Here is a 13,640-nt window from a genome sequence, read left to right as displayed (position 1 = left end):
GTAGGAAGCAAAATGGAAAGGTAGGGGACAGAGCCACTGTTTGGATTGAAAGGGAGAGGCAAGTAATATGAACAATCTTCAATACAAGTTTTGAGTCCTAGATATAACTGCTGTACAAGTATCTACAATAAAACTATTAGGAGCAAGAAATATTAATAGTAAAGTGGACTCCTTATTCATAGTTTATTTATTTTCAGAATGCAACACATCGATCACAAGTAGATCACACTACAGTTTTAAAGTCATAAGTAAGTTCCCGACATTCTGTGATATTTGAAATCTAAAATTTATCGTCTGAATTCGTAAAGACAGACAAACTTTGGAACGTAGAACATTGTGCTCAGGAGGGGGCTTGTAGCATAACACACTGATTTAGATGATAAAATAGGTATTTATTAATATTTGTCAAGCTCTATGAGCATTTTCTCTAGAGAGAGAGACAGAGAGAGAGAGACAGAGGTACATGTATGGAAGAGGCCGATTGTGAGTCCACAGGGTAAGTGTCTTGAGCAGTGTCCGGTATTGTTCATGACAAAAGTGTTAATTATTCCAGAAAAAATACGTGTGTCGGATCATGCCAAGTATGAATGCTTCTTGTTCAGATAAATTATCAATTGATAATGAAAAGCGCAAGAACTGAGAACCGTGTAGAGGAAAATGTTATAACAATTGATTTTAATCTGTAGAAAACGATTTAAATAATAGAAGCTTAGCCTCATTTCCACCACATTCTTTACACCGCATTTAGGGTATATTTCACTCAAGTTGTAGGAGACAAACGACTTATTCTACAGCTCCAGTGTCACAAAAGCGTGTTCTTATTGTCACATGATCAATAATATAGAGAAGATATTTCTAAAAGAAGTATAATTATTTTAATAATCGCTCTGACAAGGTGAAAGTGGGCCTTGCTATGCGTCTTTTATTGAGATCAATACATTCGTATAGTCTCCAGTATTTTGACAGTGGGATAGATGATATTAATGCTTAACTCAATCAGTTATGCATGGCGGTACCTTGATAAGGTCCTGGAAATTAACAAGGAAAATTTGAATAAAAGTGCCACATCTAACAAAGTATTGTTCAGTCCGAAACTGAGCGCAGTAATTCCTTACTGTGATAAACACAAGCACCCTTCCCAGTTGTTACATGACACCGAGGTTAGTTAGTGTTCGTAACTGCCCTAACAAGGCCGCAAGTGTTGGTTATTGTATTACAAAGAAAAAAATATGGCAAAGGGTTCATGGGTAACAAAATACCCTTTAAGAACTAACATGGATTACGTTGGGTAGATAGATAGGGATGATTTGAAAACTAGAGTACTAAACTCAAAAAAATTATTTAGATATGGGCAAGAAAACTGTTTCCGTAGATAGGCAAAATTCAACTATTGCCTTATTCTTAATAATGGAGTTAAACCAAAAAACGGAACCAATATAATATATTTAAATATTATTTCGCACATCCATATCACTCAATGTCAGTTGATGCCTGATCTTGTCAGCAATTATAATACGGGTTTACAAAAAATATATATTTAATTTGCGATGTAAATATCTAAGTAACTACATAGTCTAGGCAAATGAAACTAAAATAGTTGGTGTTAGACTACATGTGCGTTTCAACCTTGACGACACACGAACCCAACCTTCGTTCTGTTCAGTGATGCACATTCGGGTGGCGTTGCTACTCACAGGGAAGCAGCCAAGTCTCGTACATGGCTGCACACACACACCTTAACATGGCTTTGTTGAGGTGTGGGAGTTTTTGGTGATGGTATTTTTGTATGTACTCTAGGCTGAGTTCGATTCCTTTGTGAATTTATATGGATATATATATATGTATATATATATATCCTGTGTTTTATGACAAAATTAATTGAGAGCTATAACTGGTAAATTCTCCCTGGTCGCCCTTCTGCCACGTAATTCAGACAACTAAAAGTAAAAGTACAGTTACCACTCCTCCGGCTTCTTCGAGAACTGTCAGGTGGTTGATAATATGTATATTTTCAGAATGAAGCCGTCGTGTGGGGAGCGGCCTCGCAAACGGGACTGGCAGAGTGTCAACAAGTCCATGGAGGAGGCCAAGAGGCAGCAAGAGGAGGCCATGGTGAGTGCCATCATCGCTAGAGTCAAGCTAGAGTGTGCCATGGAGGGAGAAGACTGTTCCAGACGAGGCTACCAGAAACATTAAGGCCGCCACATCTTTAAAAATACATACATTAAATATAATTACAAACTTATATATATATATATATATATATATATATATATATATATATATATATATATATGTATGTGTGTGTGAGTGTGTGTGTGCGCGCATATAAATATATGTGTAAGAGTACAAGAGTGATAACGAGGTTGACAAATCATGATATATATTGTAAATAAGGTATTAATATATAGAGGGGAGAGGATGGGCAAGCCTGAAGGATACAGGAGACGGTGCCGCTGCTGGAAGAGCAACTGTATAATTAGGGCCCATCGGCTGCTAGTGGAAGGACTGATAACAGCAGCGGCAAAGTAACATGATGATAAGAATATTTTTGTGTTAAATGAAAGTGAACGGAATATAATAAACTTTGTATGAAATTTTTAATAAAAGCGCTTGAGGAAGTAGAAGATCAAGTAGTGAAGACAAGAACTAGTCAAATTGAGAGAGGCTCTCGACAGTCTTCAGGATATAAACAACCATGAACAAAAGGAATTTCAACATAATATATAATATAATCAGGCCTTGAAATGCTTGACGTTTTGATTAATAATGCTGATGGGTTATGACGAGAAAAAACTGAATTACTTTTTTTAAGAACGATGGAGATAACAAGAACTATCCGTTAGCGCAACACTCCAACAATTAAACAAACAAAACAACGAAAGGACCCAACTGAGAGACAAAACAAGCAGCGTCACAAGTTGTTTGCTGAACCTACTGTATACAAGGACTTATTCCTCTTCACAACATTTCCTCTGAGCTAAACTCTCTATACTTTTTATGTACCGTCGGATATATAGCAAAAGTTATTAGTGTATGTGAAACTATTTTAAAAAGGACTGAAGACTTAAAAATTATATTAAAAAAGATATAAAGGCTCGAAATTAACCAGTGGTGTATGATAATTATCTAATATTGAAAATTATAAGAGTATTGGAACCTTTCCTAGTCTCAGGACCTTCCCTCAAGCACTGCGTACCCTACAAGGGGTTCAGCGCACACCAACAAACAAAACAGTATTCTTAAGTATAACTCAAAAAGTAGACTGACCCATATGTAGATAAGTGAACTCACACCGTCATAATACCTCAAAACTAACCGTCATAGATAGTAGATAACCTCAGTGCAGGAGGCTCCGTCAGTACACTCTGAGGAGGTGGCACAGCTGAACGTTGACGGCAGCACTCTCTTGCTGGCTGGGCGTTACCACACGGGTCTGCATCCACCCGGTGGTCACCCAGGAGGACCTCCACCCGGTGGTCACCCAGGAGGACCTCCACCCGGCGGTCACCCAGGAGGACCTCCACCCGGTGGTCACCCAGGAGGACCTCCACCCGGTGGTCACCCAGGAGGACCTCCACCCGGTGGTCACCCAGGAGGACCTCCACCCGGTGGTCACCCAGGAGGACCTCCACCCGGTGGTCACCCAGGAGGACCTCCACCCGGTGGTCACCCAGGAGGACCTCCACCCGGTGGTCACCCAGGAGGACCTCCACCCGGTGGTCGCCCAGGAGGACCTCCACCCGGTGGTCATCCAGGAGGACCTCCACCCGGTGGTCACCCAGGAGGACCTCCACCCGGCGGTCACCCAGGAGGACCTCCGCCCGGTGGTCATCCAGGAGGACCTCCACCCGGTGGTCACCCAGGAGGACCTCCACCCGGTGGTCACCCAGGAGGACCTCCACCCGGTGGTCACCCAGGAGGACCTCCACCCGGCGGTCACCCAGGAGGACCTCCGCCCGGTGGTCACCCAGGAGGACCTCCACCCGGTGGTCACCCAGGAGGACCTCCACCCGGTGGTCACCCAGGAGGACCTCCACCCGGCGGTCACCCAGGAGGACCTCCGCCCGGTGGTCACCCAGGAGGACCTCCACCCGGTGGTCACCCAGGAGGACCTCCACCCGGTGGTCACCCAGGAGGACCTCCACCCGGTGGTCACCCATTAGGACATCCACCCGGTGGTCACCCAGGAGGACCTCCACCCGGCGGTCACCCAGGAGGACCTCCACCTGGTGTTCAACGCGGAGGAACTACCTGGTGATCAAAGGGAGGTGACCACTCGGTGGTCAACGAGGGGAACCACCTGCTGACCAACTAGGGAAACTCTTCCACTCTGAAGGACTATACTGACAACTTTACGAGAGCCAAACCTCTGGTGCTCCTGATGTCCAGTTTCTTATTGACAACTTTCCCATTTAATATAATGAACTTTTCCTCAGTAGAATAGACGAAGTTTCAAGTTTTTCATCAATTTTAGGTGATATTTTCCGGCTTGCTGTGAATGTGTGTTGATAATATTGTGCATTTCTTCATCTATATGTGTTTCATATTGTCATAACCTTTTGAGAGATTCTCTATTGAATAGATTTATTTAGGATAAGATTTAGCCCCAGTACATAAGCTGAACGAGGGACGTAACTCGCTCACATATTTATTTTAACCTTCTATGGGTGAATTATGTCAGAGACGTAAACCCCATGTGCAGTTTGCGCATCAACGAATTTCACTAAATTTTATATTATTGCAAGTGTCAAGGTTTGTCATTTTAATATTTACATTATCTTTAAACTTTTTAGCTCTTCTATAAAGATAAAAAGACTAAAAGATGTGATCTGTGTTGATGTGTGGAACGTTGTGTATACTTGTGAATGTCTTAGATGCAGAATTTTATACACAGTGCTCTTCTGGATATTCTCTGGGATTTATAGTATTATTTAAGAAATAAAAGGAAACGTGAGTAATGTGTGTTGCGATTGAGAAAGAACACTTAGATGACTGAAGTAAGAAAATATTTGGGCGTGTATTAAACAAATTTTCTTATCGTACATAAAGATAACGATTCGTAGTTTTTATTATTAAAGAACAGTTAATTATAATACATTTTCTTGCGTTAATTTGTCGTTTTAAGTTTCGCATATATTCTCTCTCTCTCTCTCTCTCTCTCTCTCTCTCTCTCTCTCTCTCTCTCTCTCTCTCTCTCTCTCTCTCTCTCTCTCTCTCTCTCTCTCTCTCTCTCTCTCTCTCTCTCTCTCTCTCTCTCTCTCTCTCTCTCTCTCTCTCTCTCTCTCTCTCTCTCTCTCTCTCTCTCTCTCTCTATATATATATATATATATATATATATATATATATGTATATATATATATATATATATATATATATATATATATATATATATATATATATATATATATATGTTCTACCTAGTAGCCAGAATGCAGTACTCGACCTACTGTTCAAGGTTCGATTTGACTAATAAGCAAAGTTTTCCTGAATTTCTATATTTTTAAATTTTTTTCCTTATGAAAGTATATGGCTATCAATTTCACTATGTAGGAGTTAAATTCTTTTAATTTGAGTTAAAATTAACGTAGGTATATGACCGAACCTAACCAACCCTACCTAACCTAACCATGCATGCCAGCTCTTGGATTTTCCGCAGTGCAACCCATGCAGCCTATATTGGTCTGCTCCCACCCTTCCCCCTTCCCTTCGTGGCACCATTACATTGTTCATTATTTGTTACTTTCTCCGTGATTTACACACACACACACACACACACACACACACACACACACACACACACACACACACACACACACACACACACACACACACACACACACACACACACACACACACACACACACACACACACACACATACACACACACACACACACACACATATATATATATATATATATATATATATATATATATATATATATATATATATATATATATATATATATATATATATATATATATATATATATATATATATGTACTCACCTCACCTATATGTGCTTGCAGGATCGAGCATTGACTCTTGGATCCCGCCTTTCTAGCTATCGGTTGTTTACAGCAATGACTCCTGTGTGTGTGTGTGTGTATATATATATGTTGTACCTAGTAGCCAGAATGTCGTACTCGGCCTACTATGCAAGGGCCGATTTGCCTAATAAGCCAAGTTTTCCTGAATTAATATACTTTCGTTTATTTTTTTCTTATGAAATGATAAAGCTACCCATTTCATTATGTGTGAGGTCAATTTTTTGTTATTGGAGTTAAAATTAATGTAGATATATGACCGAACCTAACCAACCCTACCTAACCTAACCTAACCTATCTTTATAGGTTAGGTTAGCTTAGGTAGCCAAAAAAGTTAGGTTAGGTTAGGTTAGGTAGGTTAGGTAGTCGAAAAACAATTAATTCATGAAAACTTGGCTTATTAGGCAAATCGGGACTTGCAAAGTAGGCTGAGAAGTGCGTTCTGGCTACTAGGTACGACATATATATATATATATATATATATATATATATATATATATATATATATATATATATATATATATATATATATATATATATATATATATATATATATGTCGTACCTAGTAGCCAGAACTCACTTCTCAGCCTACTATTCAAGGCCCGATTTGCCTAATAAGCCAAGTTTTCCTGAATTAATATATTTACTAAAATTTTTTTCTTATGAAATGATAAAGCTACCCTTTTCACTATGTATGAGGTCAATTTTTTTTTATTGAAGTTAAAATTAACGTAGATATATGACCGAACCTAACCAACCCTACCTAACCAAACCTAACCTATATATATAGGTAAGGTTAGGTTAGGTAGCCAAAAAAAGCTAGGTTAGGTTAGGTTAGGTAGGTTAGGCAGACGAAAAAGCCTTAATTCATGAAAACTTGGCTTATTAGGCAAATCGGGCCTTGCATAGTAGGCTGAGAAGTGAGTTCTGGCTACTAGGTACGACATATATATATATGTCGTACCTAATAGCCAGAACGCACTTCTCAGCCTACTATTCAAGGCCCGATTTGCCTAATAAGCCAAGTTTTCATGAATTAATGTTTTTTCGTCTACCTAACCTACCTAACCTAACCTAACCTAGCTTTTTTGGCTACCTAACCTAACCTTACCGATAAATATAGGTTAGGTTAGGTTAGGTAGGGTTGGTTAGGTTCGGTCATATATCTACGTTAATTTTAACTCCAATAAAAAAAAATTGACCTCATACATAGAGAAAAGGGTTGCTTTATCATTTCATAAGAAAAAAAATATAGTAAATATATTAATTCAGGAAAACTTGGCTTATTAGGCAAATCGGGCCTTGAATAGTAGGCTGAGAAGTGAGTTCTGGCTACTAGGTACGACATATATATATATATATATACATAAGGAAATTCCTGTTTCATTTTCCTCCGTGGTCTGACATTGTCACATTCTTAATCACGTGTTTATTTTCGTGATATACACACACACACACACACACATATATATATATATATATATATATATATATATATATATATATATATATATATATATATATATATATATATATATATATATATATATATATATATATATATGCAATTGACGATCACAAAACACTGATCATTTTATGCGGAAAATCCACAGAGAAATATCATATTTCTCTGTGGATTTTCCGCATATATATATATATATATATATATATATATATATATATATATATATATATATATATATATATATATATTTATATATATATATATATATATATATATATATATATATATATATATATATATATATATATATATATATATATATACGTAAAGTATCTTTGATTGTTGACTTTATACATTTTTTGACCATTAATAATCTCCATTTATATCATGTATATGGCGTGTTTGACCAAAATATTTTAATTATTCTAACACTTTCATTAAAAAAAAATTTGATCCGCTAATCCTGAAACACGGGACACAGTCATTGCCTGTTGTCATAGTGGAAGTCACATACCACACACACACATGCCACATACATATGCAAGAAAGGCGAATCCAGCTAAGATATATAGCATAGGCTTTAGCGCATTCCACTTACTGTCCACAGCATATATTTCCTAAGTATTAATAAAACTTCAGCTAAGGTGTTGTCAGGAGAGCACGTAACAGCATTCCAAGTTACTGTTACAACTTATACAAGAAGGAGGTATCAAGTAAGGCTTTATCAATAATTGTAAGTTAAGGGCTACAGAGTACTTGATTAATCTGATGATTATAGTTTACCATTAATTTTTAGGGTTTGCTTTCAGCTCAAGTTAATCGTAATTTTTGAAGTAAGAGGAAGAAATACTGAGGATGGAATAGCAGTTATGTTTCTTTTGCTTATTGAAAAAAATCATGCTAATGAAGTTAAAGGTATATTTAACTCTAGTATAATTGCTTTCGTGATGTATCACACATTTCTATATATGATCTGCCCGCATGAAGGCTGCTCTGCGGATATGACAATCTTGCCACATGAAGTTCTTAGTGGCTTTTTTATAACAATAGAAAGATGTGTCACCGTTCATATTCAAAGAGTCGTAGTTTAGTTGTTAAATAATCGATAAGTTTTCATACAAATAGTTTTCTTTTAAAAGATGAACCATATGATCGACTTCATTCGGAAATATGGATGAGGCTTTGGGTAAATACAGTAATTTACATTTTACAACACGTTACAGCGAATGTCGTAGTATAAACAATTATTTATGAAAAGCTTCACCAAAAATATAATTGTCTTTCGCTCATTACAGCAAAGCTCCTTCATCACATAGATTATATTGTATTTAAACATATTTAAATCAAACATGAGAACCAAATTCAATATTTTTACAATAATGGTTATCTAGTTTCTGATAACTGCTCTCGTGGTCACTGGTCTATGGTTCCTAGCCCATGTCTTAGGCCTTTCACGTAATACAAAAATATATAACTACCTTCATACACTGTTTCTTTGTCTCACGTCAGAAATTTTTCAACTATAAACAGTTGACTTAGTACTGAAAGATTCATTAAGAGATTACGTAACGCTCTGTAAGCGGCCGGTCTAGGACCATTCCTTTACCAGTTAAATATCAGTGTTTCAGTTTACACAAAATAATGTTTTGTTCTTGAATTAATATATATATTAATAACTAATATATATGTGTGTATATATATATATATATATATATATATATATATATATATATATATATATATATATATATATATATATATATATATATATATATATATATATATATATTTACATATATATATTTACATATATATATATATATATATATATATATATATATATATATATATATATATATATATATATATATATATATATATATATATATATATATATATATATATATATTCAGTTGTATATAGTCCTGGGGACCATTCAGGTTTGTTCGCATATATATATATATATATTATTAAATATGACCGAAAAAGTAAGATTAATAATTCTAACACGAATTTTCTCAATCTTTCGTACATTTCGTTTCACTGTTGGAGGTAAATCAAAAATCAATTCTCCAAAATTCATTTTTATTTCTAGTCTGACGCGACACGAGCGCGTTTCGTAAAACTTATTACATTTTCAAAGACTTTAGTTCACAAATACACAACTGAATAGAACTTACGCATCTCCGATTTTATATCTACATTTGAGTGAGGTGGAAGGGGTGATGTGGCATTAACACAAGACAGAACAAGGTGTGGTATTAATAGGGTATTAATTTCATCAACACAAGACAGAACAAGAGTATTAATAGGGTATTAATTTCATCAACACAAGACAGAACACGAAACAATGGATATTGAATAGAAGTGTTTGTAGAAAGCCTATTGGTCCATATTTCTTGATGCTTCTATATTGGAGCGGAGTCTTGAGGTGGGTAGAATATAGTTGTGCAATAATTGGCTGTTGATTGCTGGTGTTGACTTCTTGATGTGTAGTGCCTCGCAAACGTCAAGCCGCCTGCTATCGCTGTATCTATCGATGATTTCTGTGTTGTTTACTAGGATTTCTCTGGCGATGGTTTGATTGTGGGAAGAGATTATATGTTCATTAATGGAGCCCTGTTGCTTATGCATCGTTAAACGCCTAGAAAGAGATGTTGTTGTCTTGCCTATATACTGGGTTTTTTTGGAGCTTACAGTCCCCAAGAGGGCATTTGAAGGCATAGACGACGTTAGTCTCTTTTAAAGCGTTCTGTTTTGTGTCTGGAGAGACACAAAACTCTCCAGACACAGACACAGTCAGAAGCATCAAGAAATATGGACCAATAGGCTTTCTACAAACACTTCTATTCAATATCCATTGTTTCGTGTTCTGTCTTGTGTTGATGAAATTAATACCCTATTAATACTCTTGTTCTGTCTTGTGTTGATGAAATTAATACCCTATTAATACCACATCTTGTTCTGTCTTGTGTTAATGCCACATCACCCCTTCCACCTCACTCAAATGTAGATATAAAATCGGAGATGCGTAAGTTCTATTCAGTTGTGTATTTGTGAACTAAAGTCTTTGAAAATGTAATAAGTTTTACGAAACGCGCTCGTGTCTCGTCAGACTAGAAATAAAAATGAATTTTGAAGAATTGATTTTTGATTTACCTCCAACAGTGAAACGAAATGTACGAAAGATTGAGAAAATTCATGTTAGAATTATTAATCTTACTTTTTCGGTCATATTTAATAATATATGTCTACAGGAAAGACTGCTACCAAAATATACTAATATATATATATATATATATATATATATATATATATATATATATATATATATATATATATATATATATATATATATATATATATGTATATATATACATATATATATATATATATATATATATATTTTCTTTGTTATATATATATATATATATATATATATATATATATATATATATATATATATATATATATATATATATATATATATATATATATGTATATATATACATATATATATATATATATATATATATATATATATATATATATATATATATATATATATATATATATATATATATAAAGATATATAACAGCTTTGTTTTCGTTTGTGTTGTCGACACATTTTTATTGCTCTACCTCTTTTCTCTCACAATATATACTTTGTCATGTCATTCCTAACACCATCATAAATAGCCAAATCAACAAACTAAAGAGTAATAGCAATTCGAAAAACAATTCCCAGAAAGCTGGAAACGGTGTTAAACTCTTTATTATACGCAGAATTTTTCTCCTAAGGTGAAGTAAGTTTCGCCCGCCATTTTGATTTTGTCAAATGTTTCTCTTCGTGTCAGTTTTAGCTAAATAGGTAACGAACATTTTATGAAAGGAAATTTATTTCTCTATAAAAATGGTCTTTAACATTATCTATGTATGCTTAACTTATTCCGAGAATAATGGTCTGAATATAATTATCAGTAATTTCTAGGTAAATTAGACTTTTGGTACATTAAAATGTTTTGGTTTTCTTTGTTTTTAATTACTATACATAAGGTTATAGAAAAATCTGTAATATTCAGCCAATAATATTGATGATATTATTTGTAAATCTTTGAGGGTTTTCTGTTTTTCAGACCTGGACGGCAGTTTGACTGTATTACTCCTGTATTGCAGTAAATAATATTACTTGTGTTATAGTTATATTACTGTGAGTGAAAAATATTTTTGTAACTCGAAATCGATTCGGATTTGTTTCTTATTTTTGAAGAGTCTGTCAAATTATAATATTATTGAAATTAATGAAAGAGGACATAAAGATTTTAAGACAATCATATGAAAAAAAGTGATACTAAAGTACCTTGAAGGACTTAAAAGTTTTTTTGTAAATGTATCACGTCAAAAATCGTACACTACGGAACAAAACATTGGTGAATCAGTTACAGCAAGAGATTAACACACTTCTTTAGAAATCAGTGTTCGAAAGTCAAGTGACAATTTGTTTGATTTAAAAATGGGCTACTTATTTTGTGAAATAATTTAAAAGGGAATTCAGAGACCATGTGAGAAACGTGATTCCAGTACCTGAAATTGAAACTCTGTACATTAAAAACAATGTTCTCGAAGCAGCAAAAGATTGAAAGATAAGTGGTGCTCAGAAGTGACTTTGGGAATTAGCAATATGTAGCAAACTTAGTCGCAAAAGAGGAAAGGTATTAGACAGTCTTCGTTAAAATTCCTTAAGGGCTCTACAGATGTACATCACAAACGTGGTAGACCTTAAGGTAGACATGTAACCGAATCAGTTCTAAATGTTTGTTCATATATCGAGGCAACGAGGAGAATGTCAATTCTTACTCAGTGATGTGTTTCAAGATTTCCCAGGCTATGGATCTACTGAGAAGTCAATCATGATCAGGCTTCATGTCATTTAGGATGAAGATACTAACACTTCCTGACATAACAGAGAACCAACTATTTGTTTTCGTGATACTGGCCGTAAAATTCGTACAGATAATTTTTTACAATACACAATGGTAAATGTACCTTTGTATAATACACAAAGGTAGAACGAAGAGGAAGAACGTCTTCGTGCAGCTAAAACTGGTACAGAAATCGTTAGAGAATTATTATTAGATCCAAAATATGAAGTTATTAGATCCAAATTATATTAAATTAATAAAATACTCTTCAACAATTACGTTCCTCGATACTGTTGAAACTGATATCGATGAATCTCATAAAAACAATAATTTTAAAGAACAAAAAGAAAGGGACTGAGGACCATTGGAAAAATAAAATATCAAAATAGCACATGCAATCCTTACTCCCACTAGACCAAAATCTTTTCTTTCTCCCCTACAAATTGGTCTCTGGGCATTGTTAAGCAAGGTATTTGGTTTTTAAATACCTTGCGAATATGGTACCTGCTCTTAGCTTTTATACATCATATGAAGAAATTAAGTTATTCGAAGCATCACTCCCGTGCACCTAGAATCGAATAAAACCGGAATCCTTTTCTCAGTTTGTAGTTGATAATGCCAACATCACTATTTACATGATGGACTAAACCAACACATTTAATTCAATGGGCAAAATAAATGGGCTAATGCCAAGTTAAATTAAGCTGCTGTCTCTCAGCTCTCGAGGCCCTTTATTTCGGAAACCGTTAACCCTACATTGAACATGATTAGGATTATTAAATTTCCTTTCAAAACGTATCCGTTATCTATTCAGCTAAAACTGTCAGGAAACGAGATATTGAACAAAAACACATTTTTGGCTCTACTTTTACAAGTTGGCGGCCGATGCTCACTTCTCCTGAGAAGGGAAAACTTTGCGTGTATGGAAGAGGACTCGTACAATAAAGAGATTAACACAGTTTCCAGTTTTCTGGGCATTTGCTTCGAATTCAAATGCTAAGTGACTGGGCTAAAAGGTATATTCAGCTTTAGAAGAAACAAAATTAATTCTTTCACGTTTTCTCGTTCAAAAAGCTTTGATTTAAGATCATCGATATTTGTAAGTGCTTTACATAATTCTTGTAGGCTCATGCATGTTTATAAAATGATCTAATCATTTGTTGTCATTGTAATAAGAAGGCATTTCGTAGTTCGCTTTGGCT

At 34.9% G+C, this 13,640-nt stretch overlaps 2 protein-coding genes across 2 annotated transcripts in view; one reads left to right on the top strand and one right to left on the bottom strand.

Moving 5' to 3' along the window:
• LOC123756164 (protein tramtrack, alpha isoform) overlaps window positions 1-2,229 on the top strand; it is a 269,736-nt gene extending 267,507 nt beyond the window's left edge. The window contains exon 8 of the mRNA XM_045739240.2: window positions 2,016-2,229. Within this exon, the coding sequence (XP_045595196.1) occupies window positions 2,016-2,196 (181 nt within the window). The 3' untranslated portion in view covers window positions 2,197-2,229. The remainder of the gene's footprint in view (window positions 1-2,015) is intronic.
• Window positions 2,230-3,314: 1,085 nt separating this feature from the next.
• Window positions 3,315-4,163, bottom strand: LOC138371702 (bifunctional hemolysin/adenylate cyclase-like). The gene has a single exon (XM_069336717.1). The coding sequence runs from the start codon at window positions 4,161-4,163 to the stop codon at window positions 3,315-3,317; it is 849 nt and encodes a 282-aa protein (XP_069192818.1).
• Window positions 4,164-13,640: the final 9,477 nt, after the last annotated feature.

Source organism: Procambarus clarkii, chromosome 36, assembly GCF_040958095.1.
Source record: "Procambarus clarkii isolate CNS0578487 chromosome 36, FALCON_Pclarkii_2.0, whole genome shotgun sequence".
Lineage (NCBI taxonomy): Eukaryota > Metazoa > Arthropoda > Malacostraca > Decapoda > Cambaridae > Procambarus > Procambarus clarkii.
The sequence above is the reverse complement of the archived record's forward strand: the minus strand, read 5'-3'. Positions and strand labels throughout refer to the sequence as shown.

Bases quoted from the DNA above. Each gene is read 5' to 3' on its own strand.
- LOC138371702 (XM_069336717.1), bottom strand. From the start codon at position 4,163: ATGGGTGACCACCGGGTGGAGGTCCTCCTGGGTGACCACCGGGTGGAG.